This window comes from Macrobrachium nipponense, chromosome 33, assembly GCF_015104395.2.
Source record: "Macrobrachium nipponense isolate FS-2020 chromosome 33, ASM1510439v2, whole genome shotgun sequence".
Taxonomy (NCBI): Eukaryota; Metazoa; Arthropoda; class Malacostraca; order Decapoda; family Palaemonidae; genus Macrobrachium; species Macrobrachium nipponense.
The window spans coordinates 42741272-42761651 of NC_087219.1; the positions used below are offsets into that span (position 1 = coordinate 42741272).

Here is a 20380-nt window from a genome sequence, read left to right on the forward strand (position 1 = left end):
AAGAAGAAGAGGAAGAGGAAGAAGAAGAAGAAAAAAGAAGAAGAGGAAAACGGAAGAGAAGTAAACAAAAATGAAATGACAGAAAAAATAAGGAAAACAAAGACAAGATAAAAGTATGATGCAGAGATACTCATTGATACTACATATGAGGCAATAAAGCAGCATACCTACGAAGAAATAAAATTACGATATGACAACAGAAAGCAAATCCGAAGAGGCTCTACCCAGATCTATACAATGACGGGAAAGAGGAAAAAATAGACAAGAAAGACAAATCTGCAACCTTTTGAAAAGAGGGAATTGCAGATTTGGAGAAAGATGTTTACTACAAACATCCTAAGATATGTCAAAACTATGAAATATATGGTAAATGTGCATACTTAGAGGTGGTATAAGGATGATTGCAGAGATCTGCATCCAAATATGTAAAAACCTAAAAGAAGAAAAGGAAAAGGATGTAAGTTCGACAAAAAATGCAAATATATGCACCCTGTAGCCATGAATCATAATCAAATAAATAACCAACCAAGTAATAAAATCCAAAATAAGAAAGAAACAAATAAAGAGAGAAATCAAGAATATCAGGTAAAAGAGAAAAGCAAACCACCAATGAGATATGCAGAGGTGTCAGCAAAAAATTTCAAAGCATCAGCTCCGAAATTCTACTCAAGAGATAATAACTGTATTTATTATGCAAGAGGATATTGCAGAAACGGAGAAAAATTGCAGATTCAGACACAAAATGAATAATTATGATGAAGGAAGATCAAATATTATGGAAAAGTTGGATTTTTTAATGTCAGAATTTCTGGAAATGAAAAAAGAACAACATACCAGAACAGAGGAAAGAGACATGGGGAAAATCCTTATTACTACCAGTATTAAATGAAGGAGAAAAACACGCAAACCATCATAGTGATGAATGCGCAGGGTTTAGTTACGAGTAACTCCAAAAAGAAAAATAGAGTACTTAGAAGAACTAACCCAAAATGAAAAGAAAATAGATATAATGAATATAAGTGAAACCTGGTATTCCCAAGAGACTGGGAATGATGATCAAATAAAAGGGTTCCAAACTTATAGATCAGATAGAAAAAATAGGAATCAAGGGGAACCGCAATATATGGGAAAGACAAAAAACAAGGAAAAATATATGAGAAATATAGTTAACTCAGAATGTGAACTAATAGCGGTAGAATTTGAATCTGAAAAATTGATGAACATAGTAATATATAGACCTCCTAATACTAAAGAGTTTGACTTAATAATTGAAAAATTGGATGATATATGTAGAAATCACAAGGACTGGACTACTCTCCTATCTGGTGACTTCAACTTTCCTTTCGTAGAATGGAAAGAACGAATAGGAGATTGTGGTTGTACTTATACATATAAAAAAGAGAGTAATAGTATAGTGCAGAAGATAAGAGGCAATTTGAAAAGCTATTAGATATGCTACTAGAATACAACATTCCACAATAAATCACCTGCCAACAAGAAAGGAAAATACTTTAGACCTAGTATTTGTGAACGAGATGAATTATGTTAAAGAAATAATAGTTTATAATGCGAGTATTTCAGACCATAATGTCATAGAATTAACAGTTCATTCCAAAGCAAGTGAAAATAGAGATAAGCAAGAAATGAAAAAGTGGGAAGGATATGGAAAATACAACTTCTACAGTAAAATATAAAATGGTCAGAAATTAATGAAGAATTAAACAAAGATTGGATAATTTTCATTTTGTAAGTGATGACATAAGGGTAAATACGGAGATATTATATAAAATATTGGAGAAAATAGTGGAAAAATATATACCGAAGAAGAAAAGTAAACATCATTCATGCATACCAAGAGACAGAAGGATCTTGGTTCCAGAAAATCAGAAAGTGGAAAAAAGGTCTTGCAAAAGAAAAAGAAAAAATGCAATGGCAAAAGTTATAGAACTAAAAAGTAAGATAGGAAAATGCAGAACAACAAAAGATTATACAATCAAAAGAAATGAAAAACGGGACTTGGAAGAAAAAACCCTATTAAATATCAAGCAAACCCCAAACTATTATACTCATATGCGAAGAAGATGAATAAAAGAAGAATAGAAATAGGCCCTCTGAGAATTGAAGGGAGATTAACGAATGAAAAAAAGGAAATTTGCAACATACTGGCAGAACGATATAAGAGAGAATTCACCCCTAGAATAGATAATGAAGATAATGATATAGAAGTAAGGGATGAAAATAGTGAATATTTAGCTGACATAGATATTAATGAATAAGCTGATATTGTGCAGGCTATTAATGAATTAAAATGGAGCTGCTGCAGGGCCTGATGGAATTCCGCTATTTTGTTAAAGAAAGAAAAGTAGTTCATTCTATCGCAAGCCACTTGCAATATTATTAAGACAAAGTGTAGATACAGGCAAGATTTATGATGAGCACAATTAGCATATATTACCCCTACTTTCAAAAGTGGATCAAGACTAGAGGCAAGTATTATAGGCTGTGAGTCTAACATCACATATTATGAAAGTGTATGAAAGGGTAATGAAGAAAAATATTATGAAACATTTAATAAAAAATAATTTGTTTAATAAAGGACAACATGGTTTCGTACCCGGAAAAAGTACACAAACCCAACTGTTAGTCCACCGTGAGAACATATTCAAAAATATGAAAAGCGGGGAAATGAAAACAGATGTGGTTTATTTAGACTTTGCAAAAGCTTTTGATAAAGTAGACCATAATATATTAGCGAAGAAAATTAGAAAACACAATATCGTGGATAAAGTAGGAAGATGGTTAAAAGAATTTTTACACAACAGAAAACAGATAGTTATTGCAAACGACGAGAAATCGGATGAAGCCAAGGTAATATCCGGTGTGCGCAAGGTACGGTGTTAGCTGCAATACTGTTTGTTATTATGATTGAAGACATAGACAATAATGTTAAGGATTCGGTAGTGAGTAGTTTTCGCAGATGACACAAGAATAAGTAGAGAAATTACTTGTGATGAAGATAGGAACGCTCTACAAAGAGACCTTAACAAAATATATGATTGGGCAGGAGGTAAATAGGATGGTATTTAACTCTGATAAATTTGAATCAATAAAATTATGGAGACAGAGAAAGAAACAAAGCTATATGCATATAGGGACCTAATAATGAGACCATCACAAATAAGGAAGCAGTTAAAGACCTTGGTGTGATGATGAATAGGAACATGTTATGCAATGATCAAATAGCAACTCTGTTGGCAAAATGTAAAGCAAAAATGGGAATGTTGTTACGGCACTTCAAAACAAGAAAAGCTGAACACATGATTATGCTTTATAAAAACCATATGTTCGTAGTCCACTTGAATATTGCAATATGATATGGTACCCACACTATCAAAAGGATATTGCACAAATAGAGAGTGTTACAAAAAAAAAAAAAAAAAAAAAAAAAAAAAAAAAAAAAAAAAAATAAAGGTCCTTTTACAGCTAGAATAGAAGAAGTTAAGGACCTAGACTACTGGGAAGACTACAATTCTTAAAATTATATAGTCTAGAAAGGAGAAGAGAACGCTACATGATAATTCAGGCATGGAAACAGATAGAAGGAATAGCAGAAAATATCATGGAACTAAAAATATCAGAAAGAGCAAGCAGAGGTAGATTAATAGTGCCCAAAACTATACCAGGAAAAATAAGGAAAGCACACAGGACATTAATCCACTACGCACCAGCATCGATAATGCAGCGTCTATTCAATGCGTTGCCAGCTCATCTGAGGAATATATCAGGAGTGAGCGTAGATGTGTTTAAGAATAAGCTCGACAAATATCTAAACTGCATCCCAGACCATCCAAGATTGGAAGATGCAAAATATACCGGAAGATGTACTAGCAACTCTCTGGTAGACATTAAGTGCCTCACACTGAGGACCTGGGGCAACCCGAACAAGATGTAAGGTAAGGTAAGGTAAGGTCTGTCTCTTCGTCTTCAACTTTTTCATTATGTACTGATAAGTCTGCTGACACCAGGCTACTGAAGATGGCGCTCTCTTTTTTTGCAAGGAAGGCTCTTAACGAGTTAGACAGCTGGCTCACTGAGAAGAGAGAATAGGGGAAGTCTTCCTTTAGTTATCCCCCCACATGTCTTGTGCAATAGATGTATTCGGTGCATGAAACCAGGGAAGATCCCTCTCTGGGAGTGACTGTCTCATCCCAGGGAGACCTCTTGAATCTCATAGACTTCTTGCACAGGTTGGCTTTTAACTAAACCAAGGTGATGTTCTCCCCTACTGAGATCAATCATCCCTTAAGAAGCTTTTCAGGATTCATGAAGTTCTAAGTTTTTTTGATTGGTAGATGGGCACTGTACCCTGAAAGATCAAAAATTATTTCCTGCTACCTAAAGACATTGTGACGGATTGACTGAATGTCCTTTCTTGCACGGACAAGGGCATAAGGGATGGTACTCGAGAGTTGCCCACTCTTTGCATTAGGAGTACGTATATGTATTGAAGAAAAGCGAACTCTGGTGCTCTTTACAATGAAGAGTATCACTTCTTCACAGAAGTCTGTCCTGTTATTCTCCTCTCAATTGTCAGCACATATTCCCTAAGTCGACAGTGAGTGACATTTCTTCTGAGCAGCAGAAGAAAAGCTCACAGGACCTTCTAGCACTATCATCTAGATGCCCCAGAGATCCAGCACCTATCAGTACCAGGACTGTTTCTCCCCTTCAGCCACTGCCTTTTGAGGTAGCAGAACCAGATCGCAGTCCAGACCTAGAACAATCCTATGATTCTCAACACAATCCTTCAAGAAGTCATCGTCCAAACCCTTAACCCAGAAGTGAGAATCTTGTCCTTCATGACAAGGGGCGCATAGGAATGGATTGTGTCAGTGCTCAAGGAAGGTTATTCCATTCCATCCTGAGAAAAAACCCCATTGATCAACAAACCCATCATTTTGACTGCCTACTTGGTAGGCTCTGAGAGGTTTCCGACACAAAGAAGTATTAGATACAGAGTCGGACATTTTTACAACCGTCTATATGGTGTTAGATGTGAGCACCCTGAATTTCATTGCAGAAAAAATAAAGTTCTGGATGGAAAGTCACTGTCATGTCGTCCAAGTGGGGTGACTGAATGGCATCCATAGATCAGCAGGATGCCTACTTTCACATTCCGGTACATCGGAAGCCTAGGAAGTACATGCAATTTGTTTTTCAAGATAGTGTACCAGTTTCAAGCATTATGCTTCAGCCTTTCGACCACTCCACAAGTTTTTACGTGAATTATTGCTAGGCTCGCCAATTGCTTACATTTGATGAGAATAGATATCTCCCCCCTCTTCTTGGACAACTGGCTCCTTTGTTCACCATCAGAGAAGAGGGGCATGGAGGACATTGTGAAGATGCTTCAACTAGCACAGGAGCTAGGCATTCCAGTCAACTTTCAGAAGTCCCAGCTGGTTCCATCTCTGACAATTCTATTTGGGGATGTTGATAAACTCAGAGTTTTCAGGTTTCTCCATCCCCCAAGTGGATTCAGTCTTGCCTGAGGAAAGTCAACGTGTTTTTTAGCATGTCAGACCTTGGCCAAATCAATGGATGGGCCTTCTCAGAACCTTAGCCTTAATAGAGCAGTTTGTTCACTTAAAAAGGCTTCAAATGATAACTCAACAATTTTGCCTGCAGGCCAGCTGGGACAGGAAGACACATCCAGATACATTTGTCTTCCCAATTATGTGAGAAATAAAGGAGATCTTCTCTGGTGGAGTTCAGAAGACAGAATTTCAGAAGGGAAGTCTCTTGTTGCCATTGAGCCCCAATCTAGACTTTTATGCACACACATCAGATCTAGGTTGGGGTGCCCTGTTAGACAACCAGGAAGCATCAAGACTATGGTCAGAAGAACAGGCATTGGCACATCAAGTTCAAAGGAATGACAGCCATTCGACTTGGTCTACAATACTTAGTGTTGGTAGTCCACAGTCAAGCAGTGACAGTACATTCCAACAATATGACAGCCCTGATGTATATAAAGAAACAAGGAGGGATGCCTTTGTTCTCTCTTTACGAAGGAGCGAGAACTCTTCTTTTATGGGTGGACAACAACCAAACCAAATTAGTAACTCAATTTATCCAGGGCAGGCTCAACATCCTAGCGGATGGGTTGAGCCGTCACAAGCAGGTGCTCCCACAGAACGGACAATTCAGCCTCAAGTGTGCGAGTATCTTTGGAAACTGGGGGAGACTGTTATGGACCTGTTTGTAACATCAAAGAATTATTGCCTTCCAATTTTTTGTTTACCAGTCCCAGATTCTCTTGCTTGGATGACAGAAGCTATATTGCAGGACTGGTCAGACAAGGATCTTTACGCCTTTCTGCCATTCGAATGTCACAATGACCCTAGAGGCCCTATTCTGGTCATGACAGGAATGGTTTCCAGATCTCCTCTTGTTGCTGACAGATTTTCTGAGGCTATTACCACATAAAACATGTCTGCTCAGACATCCTCACTTCAGCTGGTTTCACCAAGGATTGTCTACTCTGGCCCTGGCAGGTCCAGAAGCAGTTGCAAAGTGTAGGTGTGCCTCTTCTGACAAGGTTTATCAAGCCAAGTGGACAATCTTTAGGCTTGGTGTAGAAGACATGACATCTCGTCTTCAAAGACATCTTTAGTGGATATTGCAGACCTCCTCTTGTATTTGACATCTAGGGGTCTTTCCTCTTCTACAATTAAAGGTTACAGGGCAGTGTCAAGTTTGGTGTTTCAGTACAGAGGTTTGGACCTTTCAGCTAATCAAGACCTCTCAGACCTCATAAAGTCTTTTGATACCTCCAAATCCATGGGGTCAGACGGTCAGAGACAGTCTCTTGAAATTTTGATGTGCTGAAATGGCTCTCAGGACCCCGGTTCGAACCCCTTCACTCTACCTCACTAAGGGACCTTGCCAATGACCCTTTTCCTGGTGGCTTTGGCAATGGCCAAAAGGGTAAGTGAGTTGCATGTCCTTGAGAAGAGAGTGGGATTTTCACCTTGGGATTTTAGTGAAGAATAAAGATCCAACAAAACCTGGGCTTCACTCATTTATTAAGCAAAGTTTAAAGGAAATTACTAGGCCCAGACAAAGAGGAGAGAGTTCTTTGCCCAGTGAGAGCATTAAGATACTATTTACACAGAATGGAGAAGATTTGAGGCCCTTCAGATCAATTGTGATACTCAGTCAAGAATTTATCCCATGCCATGTCAAAAAATGGATTTGAGTTTTTATGAAAGATCTGATCACCAAAGCCCAATCGCAAGTTGGAGAGGAGGACTTAATGTCAGTCAGAGCCAAAGCTCATGAGACCAGATTGGTCGCCAAGTCCTTGGCCTTCAGACACAATCTATCCCTTTCATCAATTACACAAGCTAAATATTGTGAATGTAGATTGGTCTTTGCAACCTTTATCTGGAAGATGTGGAAATAGTATTCGCTAATTTTAGTGCATTAGGGCAGTTGTCCATGGCTAGCAGGGTGTTGGGTGAAGAAGGTAGGAAGTTTTCTTCCTATCTATCATTTTCACTTTGAACTTACGTGTTGAGTTGAAATGGGAGCCTAGGGCCACTGTGCTTGGAGAGCCCTCCAGTCTTAGTTTTATTGGTTGGGTGGGGTTTTTACGTTTTTATAGTGTTGCTGGTATTCAAATTGTTTTTCTGGTCATTTGGTTTGTCACTTCTGTGCCCAGGGCAGGGGCAACTGACTACAGGCAATTCCTGGTTATCAGCGGGGGTTACGTTCTGAAAGTCTTAATGATAGGTGAAAGTCGACATTAACCGAAACTGGCTATTTATGGCATTTATGGCGCTTTTAACCGGATTTTGACACTGATAACTATTGGGTATATATCAGCACCATAACTTATTAGTGCCAATAACCAGAAATCAGCACGTTATGGCACCAAATATCGCAGATTTTATGGCACTAGACAAGTCCCATAAAACCGGATCACCATTAACTGAGTCTGCCGATCACCGGGGACTGCCTTACTTGTATGCTTTGTAGTCACAGTGTTCATCCTTGCTACAAAGCCCCAGTGTTGTAGAGGTGCGTCTGACCAATTAGCCAACCTACATAGATAAGATGAATGCTGACCAGAGGCAGTATCTATCTGTAGCAGCTCTCTTATCAGTAAGGAGAACAAGCATTGTACCAAGCTATTATTTTCTATTCTCTAACTCGTAATGTATCATAAATAATGTTTTGGGGTAGAAGGTACTCATATCCCACCTCAATGTCAATTTGGGATTTAGCAATGTAATTACCTACTTGATAAGTTACATATGTATATAGAAATGCCATTTTTATGATAAAATTAAGTTTTATATACTACCGTATACTTACCAAGGAATTATGAATCAAAGCCCTGCCTCTTCCCTCTTACCCTGAAAGTGGGTGGGGCTAGTTAACTGCACCAATACTAGCGCAACTGCAATGGCGAGTGAAACTGTAAGCACTGTGATTACTTGGTAAGTAAATATAAAACTTAATTTTATCATAAAAATGTCATTTTTATGCTTCAATATTATTATTTCCTTTCCTGTAATGATAAAGATGATCTCATCAGTGTTATCGTCTGTCAGAAATAGTACGCTTTTTCATGTACAATACATGCTTTATACTCATGGCAGTGCATGATATAGTAGAACTTAAAGGTTGAAGAATCTGAATGTATGTTTTGAAGAAGGCCGTTTTGTATTGATTTATGTGAGAGAGATTACTGTAGTGTTAAGGACAAAATGTATGACACTTGAAAATTAGATTTCTCTTGCCTGAAGTTTATGAATTCAGCTTCAACGTGCAAATCAGTCTCACATACGCTGTTTCCATTGTCTTCACAGTCAGTTAAAATACGAATGTGGTTGGTGAAGCTCTGTGGTTCAGTGTTGTCAGTCTTGGGTTGATCTGAAAACAAGAAGTATTTTGAATGTCAACAGTGCATGCATTGTGACTAAGCTCATAATTTAGATGAAAATGTTGTCAAAAGTACAGTATTTATACTATGTTCGAATTGATAACTACTGTACGTATAGTTTTTGGTTAATAACATTTGTTATATTTGTAACCTGAGTGTTCACTCAGAGAGTTTTAAGCCTTTGATATAGTGACTAGTAATCAAATGATGCTGAACAGTCTGATGAAGGATTAAGTTTTGATGTCTTTTAAGTCTATTGTTATAGATTACGCATATCGATTAATGAATACCATAGATGATTACAATAAATATATTAGTCTCACTTCAGGGTGTAAGTCATCCATCAACCAGAATCACAGATATTGGAATTTGAAAGCTAAATTTGTTATGGACCTAGGAAGTTTTAGGGACATCAAATGATCTGTATTTGTCATGGTGGGAACGAAGGAAAGATGGGTAGAGATATTATGTTGATTGTGAATGGCAATGAGTATCAAATGATTATGTGAAGAGGTAAATTTCTGAATTGCTGACATTAATGATGCTTGTATGAAGGACAGGGAATGAGGAATTTTCAAATGGCTGAAATTTTCAGCTTTTGAATAAATGAATGACAACTGAGCCCAGCCATATTATTAAACTATGTTTCAAAAATTTGTCCAGTGGTCAATATGATTCCAGTGGTAATTTATCAGGAAATATACTTTGTTTTCATTGTCTTAATATGCAAAACTTTTAGCCCTTTAATGGGTTCACACTGCACATCCGTCTTTCTCTTGGAAAGTTTTCTTCTCCTTTTTTCATGAACGAATTGTATACTCTTTTCATCATCCTGTCATCATTATTTGCCTATATAACTGAGTCACCTCAAAGCACTCTGATCCATGGATAAATATACAATCTCAGATCGGTTTTCTGGAGGACAAGTTAGCTCAACAAGGTTTTGTCTTCAATTCAAAACGCCATGAAAAATCATCAACTGAAGGAAATCTCCCTAAAGAACTTGACCATTTATTCATCAGAAAGACCACATTTTGTGTAATCTCTTTTGTCTTAGTAGTAATTATCTCCTTTTTCTCGATGAACATATATCAAACCACACTCTCATATGTTTTAGAATATATAATGAAGTTACAAAAATGAGGAAAAGTTTTGGTTAAGAATCAGAGATGGACATAACAGTTCAAATCAGTGAAATATGAATTATATTAATGAGCCTAACCCTCAAAACGAAGATAGATGCTGCTTAAGTGATATAGACTCGGTTGAGAGCCAATTGTAAGAGCTTCATACCAATCAAATAAAGGAAATCATAGAGAATAATGAATGACGGTAAAGTTGTACTTACACAGTTGGTTTCCAGGAAAATCAGGAATTCTGTATTCAAACTTCACTGTGATGGGTGTTTTTGGATCCACGTTGTTTGACTAGGGTAATGAAAATGAGAATGATGGTAAGTTACGTTTTTACAGTATAGTATTAGCACACAGTTGTCAAAGCAACACAGACAACTCCACACTTATTTTGCCAGATATTTATTTTAAGAAAAACTCAAGCCAGGTTTTAGCACGTGTATAGTAGGTTTCAAAGATTTTTTGCATTAGTATATACTTGTTAATAATTAAACTTTTGGATTGATGGAATTCTCTTAGCCTAGGTGCACGACAATTGGACATGAGGCACATGGACTAAAATATGAAAGCCATCTATTCACTGGTGTTTGCTGGTCCAGATTTAAGATTTTTTGTTCCTGTAATTGGAGCTGGGGTTGCTTTTGTGATATAAATTCTGCTTTTGACTACAAGTTAATATTATGTCTCCATTGCTGTTTCTTCCTTGTTCCTTTTATCATGATAAAAGTGGCTGGAGATGGAAGGTTTAGAGTGAAGGAACTATACCTGTAAGAACTTGGCTCCCTGGTTGAGGGGGGGGGGGGGAGGGGGGGGGGGGCCGGGGGCCGGTTTGTTAGTGCCATCAGTGCGCTTCACTTGGCAGTGTAGACAAAATAAAGGTTGATTGCAGCATCCCTTCAGACCCTAACTGCACCCACATTTTAGTCTTTTACGTACTTGCCTCCATTCCTGCTTCCTATCTTCTAGCTTGCTGCCAACCACCAACTACCTCTTTCCATTGTCTTAACTGCTGACTGGCTGAAAGTGCCCCAGTGCTTGGCTTTATAGCCAATTTTTCATAAATCACCTATCAGTTTTGTTACATATCCCTATTTCTATATCCATATAATGTAACAATGCATACACTTCCCTTTCTTTTTACATACCTGAGCACTCACTTGGAATGTTTCACATGTCTCTCTTCCTTTTATGGATGTTAGTGTAACATTCCTTTGTGGTCGCTTGATATCCAGAAACGAAGCCCTGGGTGCATGATACCCGTAGTCCAAAGTGAGTAATGTAGAAACATCTTAAAAACAAAAATTTCCGGATGAAGTTTCAAAAGTTGAAAGGCCTCTGTACACTAACCCAGCTATCTTCTAGTACATGTAGTCACTGACTATTTTTCATGAGTAAAAGGGTTCAGATCTGGCAAATGGGAGTCTGTTCATAGAATGATGGGATAGCAAGTCTTGTCTAGTGTAAATTTGTTTTTATGGAAAGTTTTATATACTATGTAATCAGTTTGAAAAAAAGATGCAAAATAGCTTCATCACATTAGTCAAAGAGTTTTTTCATTTATCATACTGACTCAGGTATACATTTTTGGATAATAAAATTTTTTAAAAATTATTAGTACACTATGGTTCCTCATTCACCAACAGGAAAATAAAGGAACAATAAACTAACTTACCAATGTAAAGAATAAGCAGATCTGACCTACGTTTTCCATTTAGTATTGTATTTGATTTTCTCTATCCCTCATACACTTTGTGATTGTGTTCCCATCCCCTTTTATTTACACAAGTGGTTCTGCTTTATCTACTGATGCTAAAATTATGCTAATGAAATAGGAGCTAAACCACTCAAATGAAATAAAAATTCGTTTAGCATACCAACAGAAGTTGGAACCCTGTAGCCGTTGTATGTAATGCAGGCAGTGAGTGTGAATTCTGTCGTGTCAAGTTCCAAGGCTGGGGGATTAGACTTCCAGTGTCCACTTAGTGATGCTACTGTTCGAGACCTCAAGACCAGAGCATGTCCAGATATAAAGCTTCCGATTGCTAGATCTAAATTGTGAAAAGAGGAATTGGATTAGAATAACTAGGGTAGATTCATGAGAAGTTGAATTTTGGAATCATTAGCTTGGACTATGAAAGGAAATGGTGGTTTTCAGTACTAGATTAAAAGGCATTGATTTGGCATGAAGGATGGGAAATTTAATGTACTGGGTAAATTTATATTTATGCTAAGGATTCTTTTGAAAAAAAAAAGAATGACAAGTACTCATAAAAGTCTTGACCTACATGGGGCTTAGATTTACATGTACGTTTAAGTACTATTTCCGTAACGTGTAACTAAACTATTACCAAAGGTGAATGATGAAACATTTCATGCTAACCTGGATAACCATTATCATCAGTGTCGATGCCTCTTGACATTGACATGCCAAAACCTCTCAGGGGATGACTGGGGAAGTCTTCTGGTGTGAGACGCTGGGAAAATTCCTTTCTGAGACCAGAAATTGATCCTAGGTAAATGTATACAGCTCCTCTACCATCATCTTCCCAAGGGGCTCCAACAGCTACATCTGTTATTGAGTAAAGCAGCAATATATATTAAGTGTCTGGAAGGACAAAGAAAAGCAGCAAAGATATGTAGACAAATAGGGCATCAGCAAGAGAAAAAGTGTAAAAAATTTCTAAAACAGGACAAGAACAAGAGAAAATGTGTAGTGCATAAGTTTGTTAATTAGTGCAAGGTCATGAGAAAAAGTAATACTAAGTTCCTAGTGGAAATCTATTGAATAGAAAACAGATTACAAAGATGGTAAGGTGTACACAATACAGAAATAATATGAAAATATGTATAAGATAATGTTCCTGTGCAGTGTTATGATATATATATATATATATATATATATATATATATATATATATATATATATACTATATATATATATATATATATATATATATATATATATATGACTGAAACCATTAAAAGCTTAAATATGTATATAGAAATATTGTACTAGTACTGTATAAACCGTGCATTTGGCTGTGTGGCAGCTTAGTCCTTTGCCGCGAATTCTGTGCTTGCACGTGTATTATCTGCTGTGTCATTTGCATTGAATTGAGTCTTGAATAATTAGTGGCAAGGCTTTGAAGAGAGACTCTAGTGCTGGTAAGTGTAATGCTGTTTCATTGGAAAATAAGGTGGTTATGATAAATTGCCAAGAAAATAGTGAAAAGATCATCTCCAAAGCTTGTTCTCTTGGCTTGGGTTGTAAAACTGTATCACCAGTTCACAGAAAGACAAAAATTTTGGGAAGCTGCTCTGGAGATAAGAAACACAATCATCAAAACAAAGAAACACAATCATCTACACGACAAAAGGCAAGATATAAGAAATAAGAACAAATGTAACAGCCACTTTCTCTTTAGACTGAATGGCAGACTCATCACTGTATGCCAGTAGGTCAGCTGCTGATTCAGCGTAAAGCATTGTCTTAGTTCACAGTCCTCAAAAAGAAATTTCTTGATGAGAAAGAATCAGAATTAAAGGGAAGTTCCTGATGGCTTTTGCAGTTTGAGAAGTAACACAAGCTTCACAGTGTTAGGATCCGAGGTGAAAGCTTATTGGCTGACAAGTTAGCAGCATCCATATCCCTTTCATGTTGGTGAAGATTACAGGAGAGCAGTATTTTCTTTTAGAACAAATATTCAAATGTGAATGAAACTGGTCTTAGCAGGAAGACAAGGTTACACGCTCATTTATATTGAAGGAGAAGACTATGCCAGGCTTCAAGATTGCAAAAGACTGTTTGACCCTTTTGGTCGAGGCAGTTTGTGCAGGTGACGTTTAGTTCACAGCCTGTTTGATGTCTCATGTGGAGAATCCTCTCAAGCATTGAAGAACACTGCCAAGGCCTTGCTTTCATATATATGTACATATGTCAAATCTCAGTGCTTGGGTAGCATCATTATTTTTGAGAACTGGTTTTTCAATCACTATTACCAGCAGTGGAGAAATATTGTAAGGAAAAGTGCATCTCTTCTAAGATCTTTAGTTTGGACATCAATCCTGGCCATCCACAAAACTTCGTAGATATTCATCCAAATGTCACTGCTGTTTACCTGCCTCCCAACACCGCCTCTGTCTGACAACTGATAAACCAAGGGATTCTAGCCATCCTCAAGAACTATTACCTTCAGTGAACCTGTAGTAGGCTATTGATGCAACAAATATGAATGGAGAATCAACAGTCTTTGACTTTTGGAAGGGATCTGACATCTACAAGGAAGTCTTGAATGTAAACAGTACAGCCTGGAAGGAAATCTCCTTCATGAGAATGAATAACATCCAGAAGAAATTGTCCTCAATTTTTTCATGATGTTAAGGTCAAGGGGTTTACTGAGGTGGATGTGAAAAAAGCCTTTGTGATACTGAGCAGTGAACTGAGAATAAAATATACTTGTAAGGAAGGGAAATGCATCTCATTATTTAAGGCAGACTATTAGTCAATAATGGACAAGGAGTTTATGAAGCTTCATGAGCAGCATTGCTACAAAGTTGAGAAGGAACTAGAACCCAAAACCATGAAATTTCATCAAGATACCTCAGTAATTTGCACACTGACTTGGCCCCTTGCACTTTTTGAGGAGATGGATTCCAATGATGCTGAATGCTTTGCAAATGTATGTTACAGGGTGATTTGGATGAAAAGAAGAGCAACAGAATTCATGTCGCAGTCAACCAGTTCCTGCTGTGTACAGACCGAAAAAGAAATAATTCAGCCTTCAACATCATGTGTGTGTGTGTAGCCCCCTCCCCTTCCTCCTGTGGCCTATTCAGCACATCGGGGTCACTCATCATGTTGGTACAGTACAGTACAGTACGTATATGTACAGGACTACATATATGAATTTTTTTGGTTTGGTCTTTACATAAATTATAATTAATATATATAATTTTTCTGTATTAAAAAGAGAGCAAAATGTTTTAACTACTAAATGACTAATAGTGCATGTATTGGTGACATCAGTGGGTTGTTCATAGGGGCTTAATATGGTGTCTAGGTAATTTTCAGAGCTAACTGGAAAGCACTAATGATGAAGTGTGAAGTATACATTAATACGATCACTGCACGTTTTTGGTTGGTAATAAATATATATTCTGTGACCTTTCCCAGGAAATCAGTTCTGTAGAATGCTCATTTATGCTAGGAGTGAGACGTACAGGTATTTTGATATTTTAATCTGTTTGTGAGAGTTTAGTTTTTCTGTTACTTGTACAGTATCATAGTGATGTCAATGGCAGAAATATCTGTATTTTGGTCTTGATAATAAAAAAAATCCTTCTGTTTGAATGGGACTTCTCTGTGGTGGTTTCCAGTGTTACTGATGTTTATTGTATACATAGTAGTACTTTATTTTTAAAGTAAATGTATTTTGATGATATTAACACACTAGCTTTATTCATAAAATCATCCTCATGTCATGAAAAAAAGGACATATTTTGAAATTAAAGTGCTGTCGACTTTCAGTATTCATGGGGAATGTGTGCCACAAACAACCCCCCCCCCCCCCCGAATAGCTAAAACCCAAACAAAATACTGAGAACCCCTTCTAAAATCACTTATAGCTGCCTATTTTGGTAGTTCTAACACCAAAAGCCCCTCTAAAAACACTTATACCTGAGCATTTTAATAATTTTATCACAAAAATGCATTTAGTCACAAAAATATGAAAATTCAGTATAATAAGTATATATTTCTCAATGAAAAATGCCACAAATAGGAGAATTTTCAGCGAATAATGTGTGTATATGTTCCATAGAAACATCCATGAATCAATGAGTCTGCAATAGGTGGGATCACCTATATATTTGCTGGAAGGGTTAGAAAGTTTCCTGCCCAAGTGATGGTAGGAGTCAGGCAAGTAATTTAGAAATTTGATTGATTAGTGAGGATGTTTTGGGGTGAAAATCTCCACAATTATTCACCTGAGCAAAAAAATGTATTTTGAAACACCACAAGTGAAAAAAAGGACCAAAAATGGTAGCTTTCGACCTTTTACACGATGGTTTCTTCAGCAAGCCGGCTGAAGAGAACCATTGTACAAACGGTCAAAGGTTTCTGTTTTTAGTCCATTATTTTCTTTTATTGTTTCAAAATACATTTTTTTGCTCATGTGAATAATTGTGGATATTCAGTTGTTAGTGAGGTTTTGTTTTTTTCTGTATGATGGCAAAGTACGTAATGTCAAAAATAGCCTTTTCTGAAATTTGTTTTAATAATAATATAATAAATTCATCATACCTTTGCACTTCCCTATGATGATCTATGGTATCACAGATGTTTACATCTTTTTATATTTAAAGCTAATATATTTTTGGAATTATTAATACTATAACTTCATTACTAAAATTTATCTGTATGAATAAATTTTTTTATATAAGAGCGTGTTCTAGAAGGGTTAGATAATTGCCTTCATGAGTGATGCTAGGTCATTTGCATGACAGAAACAGGAAACAAAAAATGTGAAATTGTAGGAAAGATTAGGGTAGACTCATGTGTATTTTTCGTGAAGGATATGAATACTAGTTATTACAAATAACTTACCTTCATAACGATCTTGATTTATATCTCCAGAAGGGGCCAGAGTGGTGCCAAATCTTGCAAAAGTTTTACCTGAACCAGAGTGGCTACTTATTTTCTCAATAGTATTGTCCTGTAGTGAGAAAGCAATATGGAGTAATTATTTTTATAACGGGAGTAAATGAATGGATTCATTATGATGTTAAGACTAATTAATATTTTATATTAAGTGGTAAATTTACTGTTGCCCATGAAATTAGTGTATTTTTTAAGTCATTTCATTATTACTTGTGCAATTTGTCATTTGCACATTTGTTGTGTGTGTAATTGTTTGTGGGTGTGTGAAATATTTTATACTGAGTGAAACAGTGTGTCAGTGATTCTCAGAATTATAATACTTATTTTCAGTAAGGTAAAGATTTTTAATTCACTAAATATATGAGAAGAGCTAATTGTACAGAGAGGCAAGAGTAGGTCATACTGAGATGAAAGCTTGGGAGGAAGTAGAATAGGTAGAACATTTCTTTTACCTTGATGACATACTGGATTGAGATGTTGGTACAAAGGAACAGCCTAGTTGAAGAAGAAAAGTTTGTTGGAACTGCTGGTAATAACAGTATGTCATTTGTAACCATAAAAAGTTTATGATGTGTATAAAGCTTGTAATTCTCTTCACATTGGAGACATGGACCTTTAAGAGGAAAACTGATTTATATATGTAACATTTCAGGCATGCTGCAGAAAGACCACGTGTTACACAGCTGTTATAAGAGTCCTGCCAACTTGCAGATCCAGCCATTGCACTAGAAAGAGCCTCATTCCTCCACTGAGGGAATGAGTGAAGATGTAATGCCATCTTGATATGTAAGTTGGAATGATCCTAATTCTATTAGCTTTCACCCAGATTAAAATCTCATTGCTTACCAACAGAGTTATTCATAGATACTTTACTCAAGTCCCTGGGTAGTCACTTTAGTGGAGTATTCTGGGAAAGTTTTTGATAAACTTGTATTTTACTGCCCTAGCCAATGAATGAAGACCAAGGAAAACTACCTTCAGTTATAGGAGGAAGAATGTTACTTCCTGACGGAGTATGCAAATTCCCTAATCAGGGTTCTGTTCATTACACAGTTAAGGCCTTCTTGGAGCTTAAGGAACCAGAAGTACAATTATCTAGAGCTAAGGAAGGTTCCGTGGAAGAAATTTTACTGAAAGCGTAACAGAGTTGTATCTGTGAAAGTTACAGCTTCCAGCACTGGTAACACCCTGAAGCTGTTACTTAAAATCATCATCATCAACATTAGTGATTTTAGCGACCTGGCTGGGGTTCTTTGTTGCTGCTAAAGGTTTTTGATTATTGTAAATAGACTCAAGACTCAATATGCTGAGGGATGAACCAAAACAGTCAAAAAGTAGTTCTCCATCCCCAGACATATGCCTTTTTAGATGGGTTAAGTCCAACCTCCTCAGGCAATGTGGAAACCCAGATGCTGAGATGAATTACACTGACGATTCAACATCTGCAGTGTTCTGTTATCCTAGCTAGGGTGAACAAGTCATCCAATTACCTCCAGACACTCGTGGGATTGGCATATCCAGGCTGCCATTGGTGCAAACCAGTTGAAAAGCAGTAAAGGCTGATGCTAAATGAAAGGCAAGCCAGAAATGAAAAATCCATCCTCTCCAAAAAAATAGCCTGTATATACCATGTACGTACGTATATGTATTGGATGGAATGAGGTGTTGAAGCATGCATCTGTAGATTCAATTATGTCTTGAAGAAATCCACCTTGGAGGAAAGCTGGTGCCAGAACTCATTGGGGTTTGAAACACACCTTTTATTAGATTGGCCCAGATCTATCTGTAACTCACCAATTGGAGTAAGATTAGGCAGCCCATTCATAGCATTGAAGGTGAACAACTTCACTTTGTTCATCTTCCTCTGACCTGGGATTAGGCCAAAGACTGATGCCTCTTCCTTGTTTGGGAACGAAAACATGGTGCCCTCATAGCAGTAGTTCTGGATTGGCAAGTTGGAGGTACAGTATAAGGGGCAGTCATTAGTCAAACAAATAATTTTGAAAATTTTCAACTTCCATTCAAGACTTCCTTTTAGCAAAAAAATCTTAAGAGGCTGTAATGACTGGGAGCCTTAGTTCCCAGTTATCAGTGTCAGATGAAGAGTTTTCTTTTCTAGGTGCAGTATAATGTATACTAACTGTAGGAGCTTCCCTTTGCTAAGAGCATCTGGTGATCTTAGTCAATCGCCCTCCCCTGATATAGACCAGACCAAATATTGCTTAAGTATGCTGATCAAACAAGTGGTATTTCAACATGGTAGGGCCATTGGCTTTAGATGCTGAATGTGAAAAACCTGGCAAATACACCTATGAATGAAAAACCTGGCAAATACACCTATGAATGAAAAACCTGGCAAATACACCTATGAATGAAAAACCTGGCAAATACACCTATGAAATGGGTGCTTCCTCTGCAAAGCTGTGGCCTCTTCCTCATCATTCTTATAAAGAAATTGACCAAGTAGTCCAGTCACATCATCAGACTTCTCCAGTGACTGATTGTTGTGTGTATGTACAGCTTCAGAAGCTACTCCACAAGAAGACTGACTAAGGAACTAGGTAATGAGGAAAGATTTTTTAGGCTGAATAAAGTTATAGCAAGGCTGCATAAATAGCCTCTCAAAGTTGTAGAATAACTGGGATGTTAACAGTAGCTGATGCAACAGGAGTAGGAACAGCAGCATTAACCACTGAAACAAGAATACAAAGGCAGAAGCAAGTGTATTAGACGAGCGAATGGACACAACTACTGTAGGCAACAGAACTGCAGTAACATTAAAGCTTGAGGTAAAACAGACTGCATTGCTGACATAGTAGTAAGGTGTAAGGTGGAACTTTGAAGGTGGGTGCATGACCCCAATGGGGTCCAGGGGCAGAGACTCCGGAAGCTCCAGGATTTTAGGAGTACTGTTTGCACTGTACACAATTGTATTTTCCAGAGAGCAAAGCAAGATGAAGAAATGTACGTATTTGAGTAATTTAATGAAGATACTCATCAGAGAATAAGTACTTAGTCTTTATTTGAGTTAGCGAGTCCAGTTGCATTCGCCTTGTCTTGGAAACAGCTTTACAACTCTTTCAAGGTTTACCTCCTTATCATAGTGAATATACAGGAGAGCTAGAGATGTAAGTCTGTCGTCAGTCATGCTGGCACACATGTATGTGTGATGGTGCCTCATAACACTGGCACTACACTCACATTCTTTAGATCTAACACATTTTGCGCTAGTTTAGAAACACTGAGGTACAGTCCAGAGAGAGGCTGCGATTGAAATAAACGTAACACGTTTGAAACCTGGTACTGTACCTTCATGTTATCTGTGGTGTTAAGGGGGGAGGTGTGGTATGGGATCCAATGAAGGGGTTATGAAAGATAGGAACATTCAAATGTACATGTTATTCTTCATTAAACTGAGAAAAAATTTGCCTTTTAAAAGGATTTCATCTTAAAAAATGGTAATAAATGTTTTAAAAAATTAATCAAATATGGCATACACAAAAAATAAAATTGATCCAATTTATAAAAAAAAAAAACAAAAAAAAAAAAATAGTAATCCAGTTATTGACAAATTCTACTATTTCGTAATATTTTCGTCAGCATCATAAAAACGTACAGCAATTTACAAAAGTATCC

General features: G+C 37.0%; 1 protein-coding gene and 1 long non-coding RNA gene across 3 annotated transcripts in view; both read right to left on the reverse strand.

Annotated features, from left to right (window-relative positions):
- LOC135203126 (uncharacterized) overlaps positions 1-20380 on the reverse strand; it is a 228735-nt gene that overhangs the window by 54649 nt on the left and 153706 nt on the right. The window lies entirely within an intron of this gene.
- The window catches only part of LOC135203124 (integrin alpha-PS3-like), a 57288-nt gene that overhangs the window by 9177 nt on the left and 27731 nt on the right, over positions 1-20380 (reverse strand). For both annotated transcript variants that reach the window (XM_064232769.1, XM_064232768.1), the window contains exons 9-14: positions 16691-16799; positions 12467-12655; positions 11961-12134; positions 11232-11374; positions 10302-10380; positions 8811-8943 (exon numbers count right to left, since the gene is read on the reverse strand). In XM_064232769.1, the coding sequence (XP_064088839.1) occupies positions 8811-8943; positions 10302-10380; positions 11232-11374; positions 11961-12134; positions 12467-12655; positions 16691-16799 (827 nt within the window). The remainder of the gene's footprint in view (positions 1-8810; positions 8944-10301; positions 10381-11231; positions 11375-11960; positions 12135-12466; positions 12656-16690; positions 16800-20380) is intronic.